General features: G+C 35.1%; 6 protein-coding genes across 7 annotated transcripts; 4 read left to right on the forward strand and 2 right to left on the reverse strand.

The window, feature by feature from the left end:
* Nucleotides 1–1,097: 1,097 nt before the first annotated feature.
* On the reverse strand, nucleotides 1,098–3,128 carry LOC106389796. Of its 2 annotated transcripts, none has more exons than XM_048751254.1 (6): nucleotides 2,799–3,128; nucleotides 2,213–2,567; nucleotides 2,035–2,119; nucleotides 1,801–1,887; nucleotides 1,464–1,700; nucleotides 1,098–1,377 (listed from the first exon to the last, which is right to left on the reverse strand). In XM_048751254.1, the coding sequence occupies exons 1-6, from the start codon at nucleotides 2,939–2,941 to the stop codon at nucleotides 1,301–1,303; spliced, it is 984 nt and encodes a 327-aa protein (XP_048607211.1). In that variant the 5' UTR covers nucleotides 2,942–3,128; the 3' UTR covers nucleotides 1,098–1,300. The 2 variants fall into 2 exon arrangements, with proteins under 2 accessions (XP_048607211.1, XP_013685598.2); XM_013830144.3 differs by having other exon boundaries at nucleotides 1,464–1,721; nucleotides 2,799–3,120.
* Nucleotides 3,129–5,071: 1,943 nt separating this feature from the next.
* Nucleotides 5,072–7,325, reverse strand: LOC106418408 (pectinesterase QRT1). The gene is made up of 5 exons (XM_013859112.3): nucleotides 6,701–7,325; nucleotides 6,037–6,232; nucleotides 5,755–5,958; nucleotides 5,420–5,655; nucleotides 5,072–5,322 (listed from the first exon to the last, which is right to left on the reverse strand). The coding sequence occupies exons 1-5, from the start codon at nucleotides 7,051–7,053 to the stop codon at nucleotides 5,175–5,177; spliced, it is 1,137 nt and encodes a 378-aa protein (XP_013714566.2). The 5' UTR covers nucleotides 7,054–7,325; the 3' UTR covers nucleotides 5,072–5,174.
* Nucleotides 7,326–8,773: 1,448 nt separating this feature from the next.
* LOC106389814 (microspherule protein 1) lies at nucleotides 8,774–10,657 on the forward strand. Its single transcript, XM_013830163.3, has 7 exons — nucleotides 8,774–8,950; nucleotides 9,030–9,530; nucleotides 9,627–9,681; nucleotides 9,760–9,905; nucleotides 9,982–10,068; nucleotides 10,163–10,291; nucleotides 10,360–10,657. The coding sequence occupies exons 1-7, from the start codon at nucleotides 8,906–8,908 to the stop codon at nucleotides 10,471–10,473; spliced, it is 1,077 nt and encodes a 358-aa protein (XP_013685617.1). The 5' UTR covers nucleotides 8,774–8,905; the 3' UTR covers nucleotides 10,474–10,657.
* Nucleotides 10,658–10,820: 163 nt separating this feature from the next.
* Nucleotides 10,821–12,510, forward strand: LOC106389806 (receptor-like protein 19). The gene has a single exon (XM_048751269.1). It carries the CDS (start codon nucleotides 10,821–10,823, stop codon nucleotides 12,264–12,266), a length of 1,446 nt encoding a protein of 481 aa, XP_048607226.1. The 3' UTR covers nucleotides 12,267–12,510.
* A 6,330-nt stretch (nucleotides 12,511–18,840) lies between these two features.
* LOC106389823 (probable serine/threonine-protein kinase WNK11) lies at nucleotides 18,841–19,844 on the forward strand (the record flags this gene model as incomplete). Its single annotated transcript, NM_001315828.1, is given in 2 exon segments — nucleotides 18,841–19,350; nucleotides 19,425–19,844. Coding segments are annotated over 2 exon segments (930 nt in total), but the record flags the coding sequence as incomplete, so codon positions are not given.
* A 917-nt stretch (nucleotides 19,845–20,761) lies between these two features.
* On the forward strand, nucleotides 20,762–24,234 carry LOC106389834 (kinesin-like protein KIN-12F). Its single transcript, XM_048751282.1, has 8 exons — nucleotides 20,762–21,137; nucleotides 21,227–21,295; nucleotides 21,599–21,697; nucleotides 21,781–22,533; nucleotides 22,620–22,697; nucleotides 22,776–22,817; nucleotides 22,906–23,616; nucleotides 23,716–24,234. The coding sequence occupies exons 1-8, from the start codon at nucleotides 20,889–20,891 to the stop codon at nucleotides 24,025–24,027; spliced, it is 2,313 nt and encodes a 770-aa protein (XP_048607239.1). The 5' UTR covers nucleotides 20,762–20,888; the 3' UTR covers nucleotides 24,028–24,234.
* The last annotated feature ends 1,454 nt before the right edge of the window (nucleotides 24,235–25,688 follow it).

Here is a 25,688-nt window from a genome sequence, read left to right on the forward strand (position 1 = left end):
TTTCAGCTGATAGTCATAAGATTTTTTTCTTATTTTTTCGTTGCCACCACATTTGGGCAATCATTTCAGCTAGGTCTAACCAATGACCGGCAGTACGAAAAGTCGTCGATTATCTCAAGATACCTCAGTTTTGAAATGTTTAAGGAAACACTTCGTAAATGGTTGCATCCATTCATACGTTGGCAACAGAGATGAGAAAACTTTTCAATCCACCATGGGACTTCTTCTATTGCTGTTTCACATAGAAAGAGCTGTGATATGTTGGCCGAGATATCAGGAAAGCTCGTCAACCTTGACGATCCACTTAGATCGAGGCAATAGAGATATAGAAGGTTGATTCCGGTGGGAAGGGTCTCTAGATTTATGCATTGCGTAAGTTTATTGAGATAAAGAATTGAAGAAGGAAGCTCCACTAAGCTTTGACGTGACCATGCTTGTCAAAGAGGGAGACATCATGGTCACGAGTTATCATATTGCTCGATAACTTTTCTTCTTTATTTGTAGATCAATAAATTATTGCATACTATTAATATGCATGCAAATTAATTATTACTTTTTTAAAGTGATTTAAACCCTAACTATTTTTAGATCGGATAAAAAGACTCTCAACTAAAATTTTATGTTTTTAAATAGGTTTTTAGTAATTTAAACTCCAACTATTTTTAGATCGGATGGAAAATCCAACTAAAACTTTATGTTTTAAACCGTCAATGACGTTAACCCCCGACAGAGTCATCTTTTCTGAATAGAGATCCTTTAAATTAAAACGCTGTGTTTCATTTAACCACATAAATAACACGAAATGCTTAAAACTCCTTAGTTTTTTAGTGATTTAAAACTCCAAACTATGTTTAGATCAGATGAAAGCCTTTAATTAAAATTTTAATTTTTTAAAGCCTCAACTATTTTAAAGCCAGTAACCTTCCCATCAATAGTGTTGTCTATATTGAACGGAGACTCGCTAAATTGAAATGCGCCGTTTCATTTAAGCACATAAGCAACATGAGATGTTTTAAAACAACACGAATGGTGTAAGAAAAATGGCATGATTTGTACATCCATTCTTTCACGCAGACGAATAACATGCGAGTCAATACTTAACAAGAAGAAACTTTAAGAATAACATTAAATCATTCAGGAAATAATCACCTGACTTATTGTACTATTGTACATTTTGAGTCCATCAATCAAAATGTTTCAAGATTTCAGTTAAAACTATAAGAAAATTTCGGAAACCCAAAAACAAAGCGCTCTGAATTAAATTGGATGACAGAGTAGAATTCAATTTCCACAAAAGAAGTTAACTATCAGCTTGAAGAGTCTTCTGCAAGCAAATCGAAACAACCATCGGACCAGCCAAGTCCCCCAGCGTGCACCCTGCAATAAATAAACAAATACACACATCAATCATCGTTACAAAATGTGAAAACATCCATCAAGTTATCAATAACAGTTGAGCATACCGATCCATTGGCCCATGGAGGGACGTATGAGACATGAGCAAATGCCAGCTCCAATAGCAGCAAAAACTAAGGAAGCACCACATCTTACTGTGATGCCCACAACTTTGTTTCCAAGATCCTTGGCTTGCTCTAATATCACAACTTGTTCCCCTTCTTCTTCTTCTTCGTCGTCCTTGGGTTTAACATACCGGGACACACATCTGTAGATCTCTATGCCTACTTGAACTGTCCATGATGCTGCAATACCAAGGAAGTGTCCTGCGTAAACCCCACCAATGACACAACATATATATGTAAGCTTAAGGAGATCGCTCATGTAAGATAGAAATGATCAAACCTCTAAGAGTTGTCTGGCTGACTTTATAGATGTATACATGTGTGGGCCAGCCTCTCCCAGCTTTGCGTAAAGTTGACTGAGGCACATCTGCATATATATACATATAGTTATTAATCCAAATGATCAGTTTACCGAGCTAATTGTTCTGTTCTACTAACTTTTATGTTATATATTACAGTATTATTCTGTAATGATTGTTGTTGGTAAGCAAAGTAATAGAAGATGATGTGTTACCCTTTAGAAGTTTCCATGCCATACGCTGCGAGACATAACTAACAGCCACCCTTTCAAGAACTCTCCTAGTAGTCACAACTGTGGTCTGAATCATATACACACCCGAAATTAGCAGTTAACATCATGAAGCAACCTTTGAATGATACATACTGTTCACAGTTTCAGCCTCTCTACTAACCTCACGTGCAATCTGCTTGGCTGACTTTTTAAGAGGAACAATCAAATCTACGCGGCGTTGTTCTTCTTGAGCATTGTTTAAGAAATCATCATCATCGTCTTCTGAAGCCGGTTTAGCCTCCAGAAGAGGCAGATAGAACATGAGGAGAGATCTCACCGTGGTCATCGCAAGCGCCCTGAACTCAAAGGCCGAGAAAAGCGGCTTTGGCTGGACACTGTACACCTTAGAGCTAGGAATGTACGTAGGAGGTTGAAGCTGCAAACCATCAGCAGACACTCTCCGTATAGCGGCAATGTAGTCATCATCTATTCCAGCTGCTGCAGCATCACAGTACGCAACTCGAGGCTCAAAGGAACTGTTTAACAGAAACAGTTTTTTGTTCAATTTTTATTTTATTTTTATGTAATATTAGTTTTGTCTCAGCTTTCACTCGAACTAGGGACCTCTCACACAATGGTTAGAACCACGAACAAAAGGCACTAAGAGATTTAATCAAAATCCAATAACACTAATCTATAACGATCTAATCAAATACAAAATAGAGGATCCAATCAATATAAAGAGAAGAGAAGAAGAGGAGAAGTACCCGAAGAGAAACCTAGAGGCGAAGGGAGCACTGGCGGCAGCGGAAACGGCGACGGAGGCGGGAGAGAGCGAGGACGATGAGTGGATACGGTGAGTGTTATGAGATTTCTTAAGTAGATCTAAGACTATAGCTATTCCCGCCATTACTACGACGATAAACGAATCTCTCGATGTCTCTCAGTTTACAATCAGAAGACGAAGAAGAAAGTGTAATCCTTCTCGCTTGCTTGTTGTGGATTTTCTCTTACAGCTTCTTTCCGTTAAAGTAATTTTTTTCTCGAGGAAAAAAAAAAGAGAGTAGATTCTGAAAAGACAAGAGAGTTATGTTGACTTTTCTTTTTGATATTGTTCCGATTCTTCTATTTACGGTTTGGATATCATATAACTAAACCGACCCATTAATAAAACCTTCCCACACGAAATGAAAATGCATGGGAAAAAAACTTTTTACGGAGGAGATGATGAGAGTATTCAAGTCTTTTTGTTTGTCTATGCTTATTTCTGGGAAGCGGTGGTTCCCGTAACACTATATTTGCCGGTTTTTGACTCTGAGAAGTGATCCTCTTCACTTCCGTTGGGGTTTTCCTAGTTCTGTCAACTTTTCTAGTGTTTATGTGCTCAACCGATTTTCTTTCTCAATCTTCCTTTGCTTATTCCTTTCTTTTGGATAAGGTGGTTTTCATTTTCAGGCTTTTCCTCTATCAATAAAAATGATCATAGTGCATGTACGGATCGGGAAGGTCTGAGTTCGATTGATGTCGATTGGTTTCTCTTTGAAGCGGTTGATCTGTGAGACTAGATTCCTTGACTGACTTAGGCTGAGAACCATTTGATTTGAACGGGTTTTCTCTAAGTTTGGTTTCGTAGTAGGCAGAACTTTGTCGTGACGCTTTTTTGGTAGAAGGAAGATGACGGTCTCGTGGATTGACGTGTGTCTATTATTTGCAGGGCAATCAGACACGTGATAGAAGCCTGATGGTTTTTCTCTAATAATCGTGTTTGGGCAATGAAACTTATATTCATTCACATTGGTGCCAGCTATAAATTCTGCAAAAAATATTAAGATGTCCATACGTGCTAAAATAGTCAGGAGGTTTGCCTAGAAGCAGTCACCCTTGAAAAAGCGTGTAATAACTCACTGTTATGGGTTTTTGTTTGTTTAGTTTGGCCCATTTGTTTTGGGGTCTTTTCGTTTTGGCCCGTTTGTTTTGGATCTTTAGTTTGATTTTCAGTTAACATTTTGTTTGTAAAGTATGTTGAGCATTGTTTTATTGAGCTTGACCTATTTAATAAAATTTCAGATGAAAAAACGCATGAGAAAATGTGTAGACATAAAACATCATTTCACCATTTCATTATGATAGAACTCAAGTATATTTCTATCAAAAACAGAGGTTACAATGGAATTACAGAGAAAACTATCTTGAATCTCCTAGGAATAACAAGCCTACGCCACAAGGCTCCAACTAACCAACTAACTCTCTCTATTACAATTTCATAGATTTACATAATTTTTCTTAGTGTAACCGTTTCTCTTCTCACTTCATGTGGACAGCTCATTAGCTTCTCACGTGACAATTCCTTTGTTCTTATGATCAAATCACGTTCACCGACCAAGTCGGAAACCTTCTAACATAAAAAAAATTGGAAAAAATTATCGTTATAAACTCAGAGGTAACAAGCCTTATATAGTTTGAGAGCTGTGAAGAGAACTTCCACAGCGAAAAAAACAAGCCTGAAACCATATAAACCAGAACCAGCAAGACAAAAGTCCAAATAATAATAGCCTCATACAGAGGTAAGAAAGGGATATAACCCAAAGTAAGATTTTCAAACTGAGGTAACTCGAGTTGCTTATTGCGAAACAAGAGCGTGAGATATCCTCATACTGAAGTGAAAGGAGATCTAACATCTCTCTCAGTCTTCATCAATGACGATCCAAGCCAGTTTCGTTCAAAATAGCTTAGACATACGACTACAAATGAAAACAATTTCATATTCGGTTTATATAATCGGGTTGGAGAGAAGGGAGAAATTGAAGAGAATTCAATACTTTGTTGTTCCTAAACTGTAGATGACAATAATGGAGGAAGGTGGGTGATGGCGGGAGATGTGTTGGAAAAGCATAACTATCACACCCTCTAATATATTTTACGTAGGCTAATTTATATGTCAGCCCACACCGATTAAACATAGAAAGGCAAAAGATGACAGTGGCGTGTTTAGGGAGAAGTGACGTGGATGAATGTGAACAGAGAAGAGTTTAGCTTTATTAAACGGATTTTTATTAATAACGGATTACAAATGTATAAAATAATAATTAGGTAATAATCATAGCTGCTAAATGGACCATTATGAGTTTTTTAAAATCTGAAGTTTAGAGTCTCAGCCATTGATCTCCAGATATGAACTCCATCCCAAGAAAAGGCTTCGCTTCATCTTGAGTAAGACTCTTCGACCACGGTACTCGACCTGTTCTATCCGCTCCTTTCCCGGTGCAGTTATACTCTCCGAATAGCACCTCACTACAAAAAAAAAAAAAAAAAATCGTCTTTGTGTTTTTTTTTTCAGACAGAACAGCTGAGTTGCTCAGTTTCAAGATCCTTTTTTTTTTGTTGTTACCTGTCCCTGGCAGGGTCACTCCAGTCATCCCAGCCCGCAGGAGTGATGACATCAGCAATGTAACAGTTTGAATAAATAATTCTGGCGTAGTTTCCCCAAGCTCTTCCTAGGGTAACATTCCCTGTTCCACTGATGGTACAGTTCACAAACGAGAAACCAGTATCTTCATTCTCTCTGTCTCTATGGTGAGCCGCGATGGATCCAAACCTCTTTGCGTTTGAGCGGATATAACAGTCCTGTGGTGTTTTTACCAAAAAGACACACAAAAATGTAAGATGATTTTGTTTTTCATATTAATTAAAGAATTAATGGACAAGTGAAAAAGGGTTATTTACCCGGTAAAGCGACTTGGCGTTGCCAAAGATGAAGTCAACATTTCCTTCGATATAGCATTTGAGGAAGTAGTGAGATCCACTTTCATCATCAAGAGTGTCTTGTGATCCCAAAATTCTTACACTGTACAACATTGCTTTGTCCCCTTTTATCCTCAGGGCCGCCGCTTGGTTCCCTTGATCTCCCGGCACTGCCACCACCGTGTTCTGCACTCATTCCCAAAATCAGATCAAATAAATTCAAACTCGAATCATCACCCATAGATAAGAACACAAAGAAGAGACCTGGATAGTGATGGCAGTGGCGCAGAAGAAGTCAGAGTCTACTGTAACTGTGGCTGTTCTGTAAGTGCCGATCTCACTACCATTGGAATAACGGTCTGAAGCTTTATCGCTCCAACTAATGACTGTCTTTCCCACGTACTTCTGACTGCCTATGAACGAAATGTACGGTTTTGTGATCGGCACATTCACCTTCTCCCTGCAACGACCAAGACATAACGTTTTTAAAAATAAAAAAAAATAACAGAAAAAACAAAGATTCTGTGAAATGCATTTTTTGGAATGAAATCTTTGCGCTTAATTCTTTTGTATTCCTTAAAATGTCGACCAGTTAAAATGAAAATAAAAAAAACATTCTATTTCATTCTATTTCAATCCATATTATTCCATAGATGCATGATAGAGTAGAGAGAGTTATAGTTGTATTACGAAAATTCATTTCACATCAAAAAAGATTTAGAATAAATGGAATGATGATTCTATTCACCAGTTACGCAAGAGTATGACACAGACAAAAAAATCTGTGGAAAGATGTATTACAAAAACTACACACGTAACTGATGTGTAAAGATTATCCTACTAACTTTATTATAAATGTTAACAAAACGTTTATAATCTTCTACTTAAAAAACACGGGTTTTGTCTTTGTTCAGAATCTTTGATTTACCTGTAAATCCCAGGAAGAATGTAGATTTTAACTCTCTCAGAATTGGAATCAGGAACCATATCAACAGCTCCTTGAACTGTAACAGAGTCTCCTCTTCCGTTCTTTTCAACCACAATCACTCTGCTCCCATCTTCAGCGCTTGAGGGCGCCATATATTCTCGGCTGACCCCATTATCGTGTTTAAGGCTCCTCTCCCTTCTGACATCTTCCGCAACACTTAAGTCTTCCCAGCTTATGTATCTCGCCGACTCAATACCTATATCATCATTCTGCAACAATCCTGATGTCCCTAAACCCAACAGAACCCAAAAACAGAGAAATGAAACCGAGGGAGTAAAGGGTTTGGCTTTCATGGAGAATGTCTCGGGAATGATCAGAAGAAGAAAACAAAAAGTTAATTAGTGTGGTTTCTTTTGTCAGAGTTGTGAAGAAAAACGTTTTCAGGTTCTGTTTCTTCTATACCCTCTTACGTGGGAGTGAGTAAGATGGGTTTTTAATAAGTACGAGGACTCTCTCTTACACAATGTACAATGAAGGTAATAAAATATTCTAATTGTTGTATACAATGATTATATTCAAAGTCCAAATTTGATGATCTCTAGTATTTGGTATTGAAAAAATTTAACATATTGAATAAAAAGAAAGTGTGGACCACAGATGATACATTTCACTTTATAGAGATTTTTCATATTTTCATATCTTTCTAACTATTTAAGAACAATAATTTCACTGAAAATTAAGTAAATTATTTTTATACCAAAATTTGTTATTTTATATTCTCTATAAATATAAACTAGGTTTTTAATTTGGACATATAAAATAATTATTAATTAGTAAAATATGATATTGAATTTTATTATACAAAATCATTGTAATATGTAAAAGTTGAATATATGTTAAGTGATGAGGTGAAAGAAAGATAAAATGATGTTGAATGTTAAAAGATAAAGAATAAAGATATTAAATCTTGAAACCATTGTGCATATTCTATTCTTTTATTATATTATCTTCTTTAATTGCTGTCTATCCATAAGATAAACTCCATACTTAAACATATCACCAAATTAAATTTTCTAATAGTTCTATTCTATTTTAATTTTGTATTATCTTATTTCAGATTATTTTCTATAATTGTAACAATTGTAAAGATAAGAACTTTTAATTATGTAGTAATCAATTTAAATACTATTTTTGTTAAATATATAACTGCTCTCTTATATCCATTGAATATATATATATATATTCTAACCATAGACTTTAATGGATACAAATATTAAGTACAAATAGGTTAACGGGTATAATAGACTAAATTGATTTAGTGGATTGATTTAAAATGAATTGGACTGGAATAGACAATGAGTTATACAAAATTAAACCAATAAAATATATAACTAACATAAATTTAAATCAGATATATTAAACATAACAAAATTATTACTTTTAAACAAAGTCTTAATAATTTATCTCATATATATAAATCTATTTTAATAGACTAAACCTAACCAAAATTCTCATAATTGTTTTAACATTATTTTTGACTGTTTATCAATCTTATTTTATCCTGCCAAAATCACAAAATCATATTTTATAGTCAAAATTTTATAATCATGCTTTTCTTATACATCTGCAAACTAATATTTTCCACCAAAATAACAAAATTGGTGCTTTCCCACCAAAATAACAAAATTGATGCTTAACCGACTGTAAGTTTGGTTATAGTGAGAGGAGGATAAGAGATCGATTTAGTTTTAGGTTAAGGTATATATATGTACAGATGACTTTGGGTAGTGGTTCGGATTTTAGATACTGATCGAGTTCGGGTATCTAAACTTGTACATTACAAAACTAAATCGGATATTTTACTACTTCGGTTCAGATTTCAGTTCGGTTTTTTCCTTTTCTATTATCAAGTAAAATTCCAAGCATACTACCCACTTAAAAGTGGGCCCACGAAAATTAAAAAAACGTAGGGAAAATAACAATGCACTTTTGGGTTTGGAAAACGGTTACGAGCCTAATAATACTGGGCCCATTTGGAGAAGAAAACGCCTAGAATCTTGGCCCACGTTCTTCTCTACCGCTTTGAGTGTGTCACCGCAGAGTTTGCGACCTCTGAATTCTCGCCGGCGTAAAAAGAAGTTGAAGGAAAGCTTCTATTTGAGAACGGCGTACACTCCTACATTGCAAACCCAAAACGGCACATCAATGGAAGCTGAAGATGACCACCCCAGCAACAAGGACCTCTTCTTCGTGCGTCTCTCTATTTTCCTTAAGAATCTCTCTATGGCTTTTGCCAAGTTTTAGTCTTTGTTGATTCGTAATTGTGCAGGATGGTCATCATCAATCTCTTTCATCCACTGAAGCTGCTTATAGTCCCAATGCCAAGACGAAAGTTGAAAGCGGTTTTGGTCTCTTCTGCGTTATGAGAAAGAGAGCTCGTGGTGATGATGATGATGACATGTCTTCTTCGGATTTCGATTACGTAGAGAAAGGTGATGACTTTTTCTGCAGTGACAGTGACACAGACCTGTCTGAATGTTCAGAGTTCGATGTTATATCACAACATGTTGTAGAAGACAAGGGTTTGTTTGGGTCTGAGTCTCTGTCCACATGCAACTCTCCTTGCCTTAGTGAGGATCATAAGATTGGCCTTGGAATCTCTTCGTTGCCTTTAACGAAAACCCTTGAAGAACCTAGTAGGCAGTGGTCAGTGTGTGGCTCTGTAGCTGCAGTTAGAAACATACCTCTAGTGGGAGGTGCAGAAACTTTATACCAGGAAGAAGAAGCTGATGGTGAAGATGAGATGTCCTTTTCTGACATTGATGCTATGGTAAAACTTTATTACTCTTTGACACACAAGCCTATCAAAACTTTATAATCAAAATGTGTGTTTCTGATCTCTGACTTCACTTGAAAACATCTCCAGGTACGCAGATTGAATCTGATCCCTGATGATTCAGATTCGTGCTTAGATATGGAAGGTACCTCATAGTTACTTTGTTCGCTTTGTTTCATCCACAAAGATTGTTAAAAGACATGTCACGCTTTATGATTTCTAGAACGGAACATGTCTAAGCATCCAAGGCATACATTACTTGGACTGGAACACTGCTCAGTGACTTCAGTTCCGAGAGGAATTATATCTCAAGGGGCTTTAGCTGTCCTGCATGGTCGTGATTTTAAGCATTTTATTAGGAAACAAGAGGTATGTAAGTAACAGAATCAATGTCCTATGTAGTCCTCTTAGTTATATGTCACAAGCTCATTTTGTCTGTTGAAAGGTAATTATTGGGAGGTCATCTGATGGCATGAATGTTGACATTGACTTGGGTAAATATGGTTATGGGAGCAAGGTATCTCGGCGTCAGGTGATTCTCTTTATCTCTTTCAATGTTAAAATAAGTTCACTAATCAAAGTTCTTGATTACCATACTTTATACGTGACTATACTTTTCTTCCTAGGCACTGGTGAAGCTAGAGAAGAACGGAACATTCTCCTTAAAGAACCTTGGAAAGCGACATATCATTGTAAATGGGGAGAAGCTCAGTACAGGACAGATTGCATCCCTTACATCACGTAGCTCAGTCGACGTAAGTAGTTGATTATGTACGTTGATGCATCTTTCCATTTAACTAATAATACTCTCAAATTGTGCCAGATTAAAGGAAAAGTCTTTGTGTTCATGATTAACAAAGAAGCAGTGAGACAGTTCTTGAAGAACAACACACGGAGAAACAGCAAGGACGACACCAAGTTCAGATGGTGCGAATAGATTATTTTTAGTACTTTTTGCTCTGCATAGTCTTAAGTGATCCCTTTAATCATATGTGAACATTTTGGGATTTATAAGTTAGTTAGAGCAAATGATTTGAAGTCTTTGCTTGCAACAGCTGCAATCACTATAAAGTGTTTTGTTATGTCAACAACCAATTATTTAATGTACATATTTGGTCAAATGGGTACGTCATGGTTAGAGGACGACTTGAAGAAAAAACAAATCCTTAACTGAATTTTGTCTATATATGACTTGTGAATTGCTAATACGTCTAGTAATAATCTGAATTTTTCTGCTTTGGAATCTAAAGAGAAGAATCAAAAGCTCTTCTTACATCTGAGTTTATGGTGGATGTTGATAGGACCAACCACACCTCACTTGTACAGTACTTGTCTTCATGCATATGTCGGATGGTCCATCTCACACATGATCAAATAATTACATGTACATATATTAATTATCAATCTATATATATAAGAACATCTTTCAATGGCTCTATCACATGTCTTGCTCCTCTCATCCAACGGTCCTTTTCCACTCCAAACATGGCTTCTCTTGTTTCTCTTCTTCTTGTTCTATTGTTCACTGTTTCTTTAGCAGAGTCCAAGACTTACTGGGGTGACGTGGCAGCTCTCAAAGAGTTCAAGAACTCTGTCGACGCCAAGTCCATGACCCCTGGCTCTTGCCTCAGCTCCTGGGACTTCTCCTTCGACCCCTGCGACAATTTATCCAGCGAGACATTCACGTGTGGCTTCCGCTGCGACACCATCGTTTCCGGGTCGAGTCGGGTCACAGAACTCATCCTCGACCAAGCCGGGTACTCCGGTTCCCTCTCCTCCCTCTCGTTCAACTTTCCTTATCTCCAAACCCTCAAACTCTCCGACAACTACTTCTCCGGTCCGCTTCCCAACTCGCTCTTCAACCTCACCCGTCTCACTAGCCTCTTCCTCTCCGGAAACTCCTTCTCAGGACCCGTACCCGCTTCCCTCGGGTCAATGCCGGTTCTAGAAGAGCTCCTCCTCGACAACAACAACCTCAACGGCTCCGTTCCGACAAGCTTCAACCGTCTTTCCCGCTTAAAACGGTTAGAACTCCAGCAAAACAACATCTCCGCCGAACTCCCCGATCTAACCTCCCTCAAGAACCTGAACTACCTCGACGTTAGCGATAACCGGATCTCCGGTCCGGTCCCCTCATCGCTCCCCGGTTCACTAGTCCAAATCTCAATGAGGAACAATCTCTTCCAAGGAACTATACCAGAGAGCTTCAGAAACTTAACCTCTCTCGAAGTCATCGATCTCAGCCACAACAAACTCAGCGGCTCCGTCCCATCGTTCATCTTCACTCATCAAACTCTCCAACAGCTAACTCTCTCCTTCAACGGCTTCACTTCTTTAGACTCGCCTCGCTACTCTCCCTCGGGTCTCCCCAGCGAGCTGATCTCCGTGGACCTCAGCAACAACAAGATCAGAGGCCCGTTACCTCTGTTCATGGGCCTGTTACCGAAGCTCTCAGCCTTGTCGTTAGAGAACAACAGCTTCTTCGGTATGGTTCCGACGCAGTACGTTTGGAAAACAGTGTCGCCTGCCGGGTTTCAGAGGCTGTTACTTGGCGGGAACTTCTTGTTTGGAGTCGTGCCGGGTCCTTTGATGGCGCTCAAGCCTGGCTCGGTGAACGTGCAGCTCGCTGGGAACTGCTTCACGTGGTGTCCGGGGACGTTTTTCTTCTGTCGGGGACGAGAGCAGAGATCTCTTATGGAGTGCAGAAAGTTTAGTCGTGTGATTCCTTGATTGTTTCTTTTTTTTCATGGCTTGAATCTTCGGGTCGGGTCTGGTCGGATCTTTTTGAAGCTTTTAGTAGGGTCTTTCCGGGAGTTGCTTAACCCGAAGCTTAAAATGTGATTAAATTAATAAAAATTGCCGTTAAGAGAGTCAACTAGGCATGATATAATATAATGTGTCATCAAATTTATGTAATCAATAACATGGATGATGATAAGATGACTCTGTTGGATATGATTTGGGAGCAAAGAGTTTGCTTGGGCTTTCCACTTTGGGCCCTATTATGTAAGCCTTTATTAGACGATACGATAAACAAAAGTTTTAAGAACATGATTTTGAATGTTTTATTCTCTCTCCATTTCCATGGCGCACAAAATTATAAAAAAAGGAGACAACCCAAGTAAATGTTAAAAGAGTTTTCCGATAATGGAAACATGGGCCTCTTGCACCTGGAGCGAATATCATACAGCTAGACCAAACACCAACATCCCTTTCAAAATTTTAAAGACATTATAACTAGTATTTTATCAAATCAACAAGTATTTTCCTTCAATGAAGCCTACATGCATTTGGGTTTTCTCAAAAGTCAACACTAGCAATATATGACAATCTGACATGAGATGAAGGAAAAATTCGGACTGTATCGGTTCATGATATGTCAACCATTGATTTCATATCAAACCAGCTTTCGAGAAAAAAAAAACATTGATTTCATATCCATCATATATATTATTTTTTTTTGGACAACTTCCATCATATATTCTTGAGTACTTTTGAGTGGGTGAATAAATAATGTACATAATTTGCTTGCCCATTCCTAGAAATGGTAACAATATTTCAATCTTCCGATACATTAATATTTCTTAGGATTTAATTCAAAATAATCAACAATGTTCCTGGGCGTTGTCGGAATCTGCTTTATTGCCACTTTTTAGTTGTCACGAATTTGAAAAAAGAAAAAAGAAAAAAGGAGAAGAAGTAAATGCGACCATCATTATTATTCGTGGATAATATATTTACATCTGAGTTTCCATCATAGTTGAAATATTGAAAATGCAAATGACTTTGTTTGAACAAAAAAAAAACACATTAACTATTTTTGAAAATATGTAGTATTACTTCGATCAAAAAAAGATGTAGTATTACTTGAATTTTTGTAGTCAAAGCATCATTAGGACATCATTTTTTTTTGTTTGGTCTTTGAGAAATGAGAATATCCCAGATTCATGAAAAGGTATAGACTAATCTCCAAAGAAAAAACGCAGTCTAAAGATGAATTTTCATTTCGGGTTTTTAAATAAATTATAAGATAGATTGATATCTGCGTGGTCACAAAGTGAAATTTAGTGGAGTGTATTCAAACCTTAAAGTTACTTAACACCTGAAACCCCTCGTCTACCATTAGATCACCGTATTGTGGTTAATTAGGACATGATCTAAATTAAGTATCTTACTAGTATAATATCAATATTTTTAGTCTAGTTTAATCAAATAATTTAATTTAAAATTATAAAAAGTGTCTAAGCCAATGAAACAGAGATGTGTTAAAAGTTTCTTTATTTTATTTTTGAGTATTTTGAGAAATTCTTCTCATTATTTCTTATACATAATCACTTTTTCATTATTATATTTTTGAAAAAATCATTGAGATACTTCTATTGAAGATGTTTTTGCAGTTTCACAGATAAGTGCCACCAACGATAATTTTCCTTAACCATGATATTAAAATTGAAGGAATATATTTATATATATATATATACATATATATATATAAATAATTTGGTTTGTTCACATGCAAACAAAAAATATGAATGCATGTGAGATAAATAGAGCAAGATAACAAGTTGGGCAAAAACCTTTAATATGAGAGAGTTAATAACGTGACCGACGAAGATAAAAGCTTCAAAGTTCACATGCAGCTTTGCATCTTTTTATAAACTATGTCACAGACATCGGTAAGGCTATAAACTTATAAGGCAGATAACACGTTTTTCACGCAGAGTCATTCGAACCAAATGTACATTTATTACGAGAAGAAACAAAATGTATAAACTACAAATGACTTTGCATAATTACATCTAATAGGCTACTACATAAATTTTTTAAAAAATTAACAAAAAGGAAATTGGAAACTTCAAAGTATAAATCGATCTTTAACATGAGTAATTTTGCATAAGAAAATGCCATTGTTTGTTGTTATAGAGCACTTGTGATCGTCGAAGCCGATCCTGAAAAGTCAAATGAAACATTCAACTCTAATCTTGTTTTTTTTTTGAAAAAAAATGACATGACATAAGCTTCTGAATTTGTAAAATTTTTTTTATTAAAATCTTTACTAAATCACCTACATATATTTAAAGCATTATTGATCATATACTTACACGAGAACTGAAAATTTTATATTTTTTTTGTAAAGTCCACACATTGATGGAAATATTCGTACTGATCATATTAATATCTTTGATAAATATCTAAAATGTGTTGTGAAAATAAATCTTCAGATGTTTATCTAAAGCCGTGTTTTATGGGAAAATTTTCAAAAAAGGATTTTGACAAAAGACTAGAAAGGAGTTTAGGGGTAATAAGCTCTCTTTGTAGATTCGAAAGTCCCTTAACTCTAGAGCTGCCTTTGTTGTGCTTTGAAATTGTAGAAACCTTCAAAAAAAAAAACTTAATGTTGATCGTCCAAGTGATGAATTGAATTCTAATAAAAACTAGATTTTTTAACCGCGCTACGCGCGGATAAGATATTATATGTATTTCTTAATTCTAAAAAATAATGTATAATATTGTATTATATTATTTAAAGAATAAAAAATAAGACTACATAACATAAATATATTTTTTATATTTTCTTTGTGGAAATCATTATGTTGTTTGATTGTTGTACTTAATTCACATATTTGCATAGATATTTGTGATAGATGAATAACTATATTTTTATTATCAGTAAATAATATATATTTATTATATAATATAAGAAAAATAGAATTATTTACTTTTTAACAAACTTGTCTCATGTTGGGGACTCGGTTATAGACATATCATATTCGAATGAAACATTTTTACACTTATCAATCTTCTTAACAATCAAGAAACAAATTTGAATATCAAAATTCATACGATCTCTTTGTGGAATAACTGCTCTGAAGAAATTGAATTTATGTATCAAAAAGGACTGGAAATGGATGTGCATATGTGTTATCTAAGTCAGCTTTACAAAAAACTATTTATAGTTCATATATCATTTATGTCCATCCTATTTTTTTGTCCATCATTTCTTAAACATCTTGAAATAAGTAATGCTAATTAATAATAAACTTTTTGCTCACAAAATAAAAATCAAATTTGTCTAATTATCGCTTAATTTGTCTAACTGATATATGTATTTCTCAATTCTAAAAAAATAATGTATAATATTGTATTACATTATTTAAAAAATATAAAATATGACTACATAATATAAATATATTTTTTAAATTTTCTTTGTGAAAATCATTATGTTGTTTGATTGTTGTACTTGGTTCACATATTTGCATAGATATTTGTGATAGATGAATAACTATATTTTTATTATCAGTAAATAATATATATTGATTATATAATATAAGAAAAATAAAATTATTTACTTTTTAAACAAACTTGTCTCATATTGGAGACTCGGTTATAGACATATCATAAACGAATGAGACATTTTTACAGTTATCAATCTTCTTAACATTGAAAAAACAAATCTACATATCAAAACAATATCTCATACGATCTACTTGTGGAATAACTACTCTGAAGAAATTGAATTTAGGCATAAAAAATGACTGAAAATGGATGTGCAGATATGTTATCTAAGTCTGCATCACAAAGTACTATTCATAGTTATCATTAATGTCTATCCTATTTTTTTGTCCACCATTTCTTAAACATCTTGAAATAACTGATGCTAATTAATAATAAACTTTTTGCTGGAAAAAAAAATCAAATTTGTCTAATTATCGCTTAAATATTTTATTAATATGGTCTAAGAAGCTTTTAAGTGATATCATAGTTTAATTTATTAGTTTTTTTGTTAATTTTTAGAGGTTTTTGTATTTAAGATTTTTTTTCATATTAAGCTTATATTTCTTTCACAGAATTGATATATATATATATATATATATATATATATATATATATCATAAAAATTACCATCAAATCAGTTTTACTTATTTATTATTTTGTTTTAACGAAAATACATTTTTTAAATAATTTAATTTAAAATAAAATTATATATTAATTTGCTGTATTTTAACAATTTCATTGATTTAATTAATTTGCTTTGGTGGATAACTTAAAAAGTTTTCATATGAATCGGGGAAAGCAAGCTTATGTTGTTATATTATATTTATTTTGTGTATATAGAATCTATATATAATGCTAGTGTAATAAAGAAAGAACATTATTTTTTTGTAACTTCAAAAAGATACATTATTACAATTTAAAATGAATCAAAATTGAATAAAATGGTAATTAAATATTTGTAAATCTAATTGTTTAGTTGGATTCTCATGAAAAAAAAATCGATTGGTTAAACAAATGTTTGAAAATTTGTTGTGGTAATGTTTTGTCTATAAATTATAAAATTTATTGAATTAATATATTTAATTATTGCATCCTTAAATAATATTTTATTAAGACATTAGAAAAATATGTTTTGAGTTGTTTTGTCAAATTGTACAAAAATCTATGCTTTTTCATATTTGTAACTTCAAAAAGATACATTATGACAATTTGAAATTAATCAAAATTGAATAAAATGGTAATTAAATATTTGTAAATCTAATTATTTTTTTATCTTGTTTAGTTGGATTCTCATGAAAAAAAATCGATAGGTTAAACAAATGTTTCAAAATTTGTTGTGTTATTGTTTTGTCTATAAATTACAAATTTATTGAATTAATATATTTAATTATTGCACCCTTAAATAATATTTTATTAAGACATTAAAGAAGTATGTTATGAGTTGTTTTTGTCAAAATTTTACAAAAATCTATGCTTTTTCATATTTGTCACGAAAATTTATATGTTAAACTTACTTTTACAAAATTCTTAACTTTGTCACGAAAACAAAAATCTATGTTTTTTCATATTTGTCAACGTTCTCACACTTTCTAAGAATATATTAGCTTAGTCACTTACTTATTTTTTTTTACAAAACAAAGTATCGGAGTTTTGAAAGTTGAATTCATATTATTGTAAATGTACATAAGAGTTTGTGATTATATACTTGGTGGTTCTTGTATATGTGTCCAAGAAAGTTTCAATGGCTTAGTGGTAAATGTCCTATATATATATCATACTAACCCGGGTTCGATTCTCACCTTTGCATTGTTTTTTTATTTTTTACGAAAAATAAATGAGATGACATGGCAATTTTGGATTCTCTGATTGGTTGATTTTTCTATCCTATGTGGACACCCTCTCCATGGCTTATATCCCCTTTTAGTATAGTATAGATGACGTCTAGATAGTTTAGTTAGTTTCTCTTTACACGCCGAAAGTTTGACTTTAGTTTTGTAAATAATATAAAAATCACATTCTTATAGATTTAGTTTTGATACAAATTTTATGGAAATGTCCGATTTCAGCTTAAATTTTTCAACTCTGATATTATTATGCTGATTTAAAATAACAATTTAAATTATCAAATACATTCAAATAACTAAATTTTATAATTTATACAGTTTATTTAAAATGAATTTTAACCAATATTTAATCGATACAAATTAAAGAATAAAAACATAACCAAAACATTTTTATACGTCAAAAATGGATTTTTTTCCAAATTTAACAAAAAAGGTTTTAATTAGGAATATAATTAATCAAATATTCTAACGTTTTTTATCTTACCGTCATTTAATAACTGAAAGTGTTGTCAAAAAAAAGAAAAAGAAAAGAAAACTGAAAGTAAATGATAATTCAGGTAGGATTCGTATCAAAATTTACTAATTTTCCCTAATAAAAGCCCTTTTTAAAACCCTAAACTCAATTCTGAATGTTATCAAGAGTCCAATGTCAGATAGGCTCAAACAAATATTATTTATTTATTTATTTTAAAATCTTCACTATATAAATACGAAACGCCCACAATCTCTTCCGCGTATTTCGTCTCCTACAAAAGCTTTCTCTAATCACTAGCTCGCTCGCCTCCGCCGCTACCTTTGCTTCCTTTCACAAAACCCAAAGCCAAATCAACAAGTGATTTCGATTATCACATTCTCTCCGGTTCAATCGATTCTGATGGTACGTTCTTCAATCTCCCTATCTAGTTTTCACTGTAGATGGTGGAGATTTTTGGGGTTTTGATTCGATATTTCTCCGTAATTTAGGGTTCGTACGATTCGTGACTCAATCTGCTCGGTTTAGGTTTGAATTCGATACTGCGAAAACCGAATCGCAGCTCTGAATCGCTGATTCTACGATTTTAATTACGAAATGATTTTCTAGGTTTAGGATTTGCGTTTTCACTAAGTACTGAAACGGTGCCGTTTTGTGAATTCTGATTAGTCAAGTTTAATCAGAATCTCACTCTGTTTTCACCACACAGATGCTTCCTTGTGCGAGCTCCGAATCAGAGTCCTTAGACAAGGACTCTGAGCCTTTCGTGGAAACAGATCCGACCGGTAGATACGGCCGTTACGACGAGCTACTCGGCTCAGGCGCAGTTAAAAAAGTCTACAGAGCCTTTGACCAAGAGGAAGGCATTGAGGTCGCGTGGAACCAAGTCAAGCTGAGATGTTTCTCCGACGACACAGCTATGCTCGAGAGGCTCTACTCTGAGGTCAGGCTGCTCAAGAGCCTCAAGAACACTAACATCATCGCCTTGTATAAGGTCTGGAGAGACGAGAGGAGCAACACTTTGAACTTCATCACCGAGATATGTACCTCTGGGAATCTGAGAGAGTATAGGAAGAAGCATAGGCATGTGTCTATGAGAGCTTTGAAGAAGTGGTCTAAGCAGATACTCAAAGGGTTGGTTTATCTCCATACCCATGATCCTTGCATCATCCATAGAGATCTCAACTGCAGCAACGTTTTCGTCAATGGAAACATCGGCCAGGTAACTACATAGAGATACACAAATCGAAAGTCACTCTCTTTTTTGTTTGTGTTAAAGATTTGTGTCTTGTTTAGGTCAAGATTGGTGATCTTGGTTTAGCTGCAGTCGTGGGGAAGAATCATTTAGCTCACTCGATCCTCGGGACACCAGAGTTCATGGCGCCTGAGCTATACGAGGAGAAGTACACGGAGTTGATTGACGTGTACTCTTACGGAATGTGTGTTTTGGAGCTTGTGTCGCTGGAGATTCCATACAGCGAATGCGACAGCGTGGCCAAGATATACAGAAAGGTGAGCAGTGGAGTCAAACCAGAGGCTCTGAACAAAGTAAAGGATCTAGAAGCTAAGGCCTTTATTGAGAAGTGCATTGCGCCAAAAAAGTTGAGACCTTCTGCAGCTGAGCTTCTTCGTGACCCGTTCTTTGATGGGATAGTGGATGAAGAAGAAGAAGAAGAAAACAATGACAATGGTGGAACTGGTCGTATTGTGTCTTGATGATGGGTGGATGATGCATAAGGTGACCAGTTTGTTTGTCTTGTGGTTTGAGTCTGTTTTTACATTTTGGGAGGCATTGTTTCGTTCTTTTTTTTTCGATTCTTTTGTCTCTTTAGGATGTACATAAACTTTTGGTTCGTTATTGGAATTACACAGCCTTTTCTTTTTAGTTAATAACCTGATTTCAAACGTGGGAGAAAGCAGAATCTATAATTTTATTTGTACGTCTCAGAAAGTTTTGTAAATTATTGTATTATGCTCTACAATTTGCTAAACATTTGTTATCTTTTGAATGATGATTGATAAAAAAAATGTCTGGATTGAATAATTTGCAATATATCTTAGCCGGCTCAAAACTCATTACATCATTTCTTATCTAGTACTAAAGCTAGTGCAGAAATTTGTTTTCTTTTATCTTTGTCTTACACAGATTACAATGGTTCACTCTGTTTTATCTTTCAAAATAGACTTTTGGGTTCCACTATCATATGATACTCTATTTTAGAGTGAAGATAGAGTGATAAACAAAAAATAAATGGATTACTCCATCCATAAACCATGAAGTTTGAAAATATTCAATTCAACTGAATCTCAAGAGAAGACAACAAGGCAGCAGATGCACTGGCAGTTTCATATTATATATTCTTCTTTCAATTATATGTATTATGTCCCTAATGTACATTGAATCAATCCTCCATGAGGATCATACTTCTTCGTTATAAAGATAGCAGCATCATCGATAGAAGAAAAAATTCGAAAAGTATAAAAAGGCTTTGTAGCTTACCAAAATAATATGCCCAGTTCCTAAAAGCCCATATAAAAACGGCTTTGAGTGGAACCCACATCAATATTATTTATTAAGTAAAAGACAAAAATCAAAAAACAATAATTCAAATCACAACGGTCGAATCGACAGGCTCTCAAACATTCAAAAACTCGCTTTACCTTATCGTCCTCTTCCTCTATCTCTCTCACACACTTAACGTTCACATTCTCTCTAAATCTAAAAACTCTTCACTTTCTCTCTATCTCTGCTTGAAAACAATGAAGTCCCCAGCGAAGATCGGAGAGTCTCGAATCTTAGGAAACATCTCGACTTCCTCTATCCGAAACCTCCTTCCCAGATCCATCTACGCCAAGCAGAAATCAATCCAAAGTCAGAGCTTCAGATCCAACGACGAGAACGCGCCTCCCTGCGACCCAAACGCAGTCACTCCTCGTAACGATCTTCAATTGAAAAACAAATCTCCTCAAAAAGTGTTTCCCTCAGCTCTCCCCGAAGAACATACTCAGGTACAGATCCATTGATACCTTTCGATACGACACAGTATTGACATGAGCAGATGATTCTAGAGTTTTACTGTTTGATTCAAATGTGACAGATTCTCAAAGTGGGACCAAACACTTACTCTGAAGACAAGGATGATACTGTTCCAAAATCTCCTTCCAAGGTAACAGTTCTTATCCGAACATGATAGTGAATCTTTATTGTTTCAGTCGTTTGATTCGAATTGAAACTACAAGAGTTTGAATCCATGGATGTTATACTAGATCCATTACCTGTGAAATTGATACCTTTCGATTTTACTTTAGTATTATTATTAACATGAGTAGATGATTCTAGTTAAAAAAAAAAAAGAACTGTCTGATTCAATAAACGCTTAAATGTGACAGAACACTGAAGGTAACAGTTATTGTTGGATTTTGAAGTTACTGTTTTGGTTATTTAATCTGAATTTTTTAAATTACAACAGTTTGAAGGCAGGAGTGTACTAGCTACAAGATCTAACTCAATGGATAATGAGATTATAGAGGAAGATGACGAATTGGGTGACCAGATCCGTGAACTAAAGGTCTCCTTTTTTTTTTCTATCGGTTGTTTGCTTTCACGGTGGCGTTGTGTGTAATGTTGTTTTTTTCTTTTGTGGGTTTACAGGAGGAACTAATCAGAACCAAGTCTGATGGGTACAAACCTGATGGAAGCAAGAGTGGTGGTTACTTTGCTAGGGAGAGCTTGAGTCAGTTGAGGATGAGCATCAACAAGTCTTTAGTCATGTCGTCTGATAACAAAGAAGAAGATGATTGTGATGATGATGATGATGTGATGGAGCTGAATAAACATGTTGAGAAGTACTGTGACGCTGATGACTTGAGGGATTCAGTGCAGTCCTCCTTTGCTAGTGCTTCGTGTTGTGAAGCTGAGTCAATGAGCGGAGATGAGATCTGTTCTGAAGATGTTGAGATACACAAAGAGTGTGCCTTTTCTGAATCTGTGGGAAGTGGGATTTCAATCAGTTTACCTCATCAGACTCGTGTTCTCGAAGAGCCAATTTTGTCTGAATCTCCAAAGCTTAGGAACTTCCGCAAGAGCGTGGCTGCGTCTACAAAGTTTCAAGCAAGTGCTAGGAATGTAACCGAGAGCTCCAACAAAAAGTCTTTGAATCCAACGGATTCTCTAGCCGCAAGTCTCCAGAGAGGACTTCAGATTATAGACACTCACCAAAGGAGCTCTTTATCAAACAGATCTTCTGTTTCTTTCTCGTTTGGTCATCTTTCTCTGAAGCCTTGCGATGAAGCCGAGATTCTCAGTGCCTCGGTTAAATCGTTGCAGGAAGATAGACCAAAAGAAGGTGGTTCATCGATCCTCCTCTGCCTTTCTTGCAGACAGAAACTTGACCAAGAAGCTGAGGTATGTCTAGGAAACCTCATATGCATTCTACTTCAGTTTTTAGTGAGCTTTTCTTATTGAATATTTATATCTTATATTATTACCAGGGAGGATGCACAGACGAGAAGCATCTCAAGAACATATGTGCGGAGCAGGCTACCAAAATTGAGCAGCTAACTTGTTTGGTAAACATATCATGAGACTACTTAAGTGTTAAAGGCTAAGCTTTAGTTTTCTGACAATATGTTTTAATAATTTTTCAGTTAGACCAATACAAAAACAACACTATACAAGAGCCTAGTAAGGTAAGGAAACATGTTATATTTCAAAACACAAGCAAACCAGTGAGTTTTTGTTCATGCCTATTTAACTATGCTTTATCTGTTTGTGCAGCTAATGAATACCAATGATGGAGGAGATAAGACAAACCAGCTAAGTGAAAAGGAAGCTCTTCTAAAGGAGATTGCAGAGCTTAAGAGCAAGCTACAGCCTACTAAATCAACAGAGAACCTGAGGTCCTCTCTGCTATTGCGGTCCTTTCAAATGAGGAAAAGCACTGATCTAACGAGAAACACTGAGAACAACAGTGATGGTCTAGAGGAGGAACGTGAAAGGTGGACAGAAATGGAGAGTGAGTGGATATCTTTAACAGACGATCTAAGACTGGATATCGATAACCACCGTAGACACGCGGAGGATTTGGAGATAGAGCTCAGAAAAGAGAAAACGGCTTCGGAGGAGCTAAACGACGCTCTTGGTAGAGCCATGCTTGGTCACAGTAGGTTCATCGAGCAGTACACTGAGCTCCAGGAGAATTATGACGAGTTAGTTGAGAGGCATAACGTGACGTTGGCAGGAATAGTTGATGTGAAGAAAGCAGCGGCTAAAGCTGCAGTGAAAGGTCGTCATGGGAAGAGTTTTGCCAAAGCCTTTTCAGCTGAGCTTACTGCTATTAGAGCTGAGAAGGAGAAAGAAAGAGAGTTCTTGAAGAAGGAGAACAAGGGACTTAAGATTCAGCTGAGAGATACCGCTGAAGCTGTCCAAGCTGCTGGAGAGTTACTAATCAGACTCAGAGAAGCTGAGCAATATGTACAATCCTCTGAGGTAACTCTTACTTTCATCAATCTTTTGCTTGTGGGTTGGCTCTCAGTATTGAATTTTAATGTTTGGTTTGTTTTGGATTCAAAAACCATATAATTGCAGGAACGTTTCAGCTTACTTGAAGAAGAGAATGCAAAGTTAAAGATGCAGATGGAGAAGTTAAAGGGCAAGCACAAGACAGAAATGAGCACAATGAAGCAATATCTTGCAGAAAGCAAATTGCCAGGGTCTGCATTACAGCCATGGTTCACGGGGAATGAGGACCATTTATCAGAAGACAGAACCGGTTTGGTCAAGGAGAATGAAGAACATGGGTCAGAACAGAGAACCGGTGTGGTCAGCTATGACGATTATGCAGACGATCAGGCATGGAGAGCTGAGTTTGGTGCCATATACCAAGACCATCAGTATTGATTTCAAGAGCAAAAACTTTGAATCAGTCTCGTTTTGTCTCAGACAAGACCCATCTTGGGTCATCTTATCTTCTTATGTTGCCTTAAAATTCTTATTCTGTCTTGTTGTTGTCGTCTTTACATCTTCCATTGTTGTGTATTAACTGATGAATCAGGTTTTCTTGTAATCTGAATATTATTAATTCGCCAAAAATCGTTCATTATCTTTTTTTTCTTCTTCTGATATAGATTCAAAAGTTAAGCTCGGGAAATTTGGTATGTGTATTTACTAATCATTAAGAACATTTCTCAAGTTAGCTTAGCTTTCTGCTTATGCTTTCATTAATTGAGGTCTCTAACGACTGGAGGAACAACCAAGATTACTTGAGTTAGGGACAACAAATAGTCCGAGTATATCTTTGAACTGAGAGGCAAAGGAGGTGAGACCCATTAATGTTTATCTTGGTGTCTCTTTGTATACATGCACAGTCTAATAGAACTCTTGGTGTGTCTTTGCTTGTATGTTAACGTGATCTATGTTCTGCAGCCATTAACGTTGAAGTGGCTGGGTGCTGCACTGGACTTGCTCTTATAGTTTCCCTGGTAAGTACTATATCGGCACTGTTCCTTTACAATTTAGACGGTGAAACTATTTGAGCTATTCACGACCACTGAGACATCAAGGTGAGTTATCACTATCTTAAACATGATTTTTTTACTAACTAAACCTCTCAACTAAAAAATGGATCTGAAAATAATTAATCAATTATCTTTTTTTAAAAGAATAAAGATGAATCCAGATATTTTCTTAGGGTGTTTAATCAAAGATTTTTTGTTCAGTTGAAAAGATTTGTAGCTTAATTAGCATTGTATTTAGACATCAAAGCACCGGTTTGACTTGCATTTTATTTGTCATTAATTTGCAATTTTATTCCTTTAGATACCTTTTGTTGTTTTTTGTATACTTTAGTTATGATTTTTTGGATAAACAATATATTTCTGCGAATCTAATTCAAAAATATTTTAACGGGGCTTTAAGTTCGATTTGGAGTGATCATTTTGGTTTAATGATCCAATACTAAAACTAACACCTCTATGTTTGCACTAGTTAATTCTGTTGAGATATTTGTGTAGGCAGATACAGTAACAAATAAAATTTGCACAAATTCTTCCATTGTATAATAATGCGACGTCTCTAGACTATACACAATTAGTTCTCGGATTTAATACCATTAATCTATATTATCTTAAATAAAAAAAAAAATTAAATGATTTTGAAAATTAGGAAAGTTATCTTCTACAATCGAATATCTTATCCATTGAACCGAACTCAACTCCTTAGGTTCTTATAAACAGTATTTTGGTTCTAAGAAAATTGAACAGTTACTAAAGACAATTGTAAAAACATACTGAAGTCATGGATCCTTCCACTCAAATGGTCTCTCTTCTCTCTCTCTCATCATCATCATCATCATCACAATCATCATCTTGATTATTTTCATCATTACTTCTTCCTTTTTGTGTCTTGCAGACTTGCGTTCTAAGGATTGATACTGAGACTAGTGGATGGGACAAATCTATGCATAAGCTTTTTAAGGGCGTTCAAGGTTCTTTTTAATTCTTTCTCATTTATGTAGTTTTTCTTCTAAAGGTTGCAGTAATAGAATCAGTTAACTGAACCCC

This window comes from Brassica napus, chromosome A2 (assembly GCF_020379485.1).
Source record: "Brassica napus cultivar Da-Ae chromosome A2, Da-Ae, whole genome shotgun sequence".
In the NCBI taxonomy this organism is placed as follows: Eukaryota; Viridiplantae; Streptophyta; class Magnoliopsida; order Brassicales; family Brassicaceae; genus Brassica; species Brassica napus.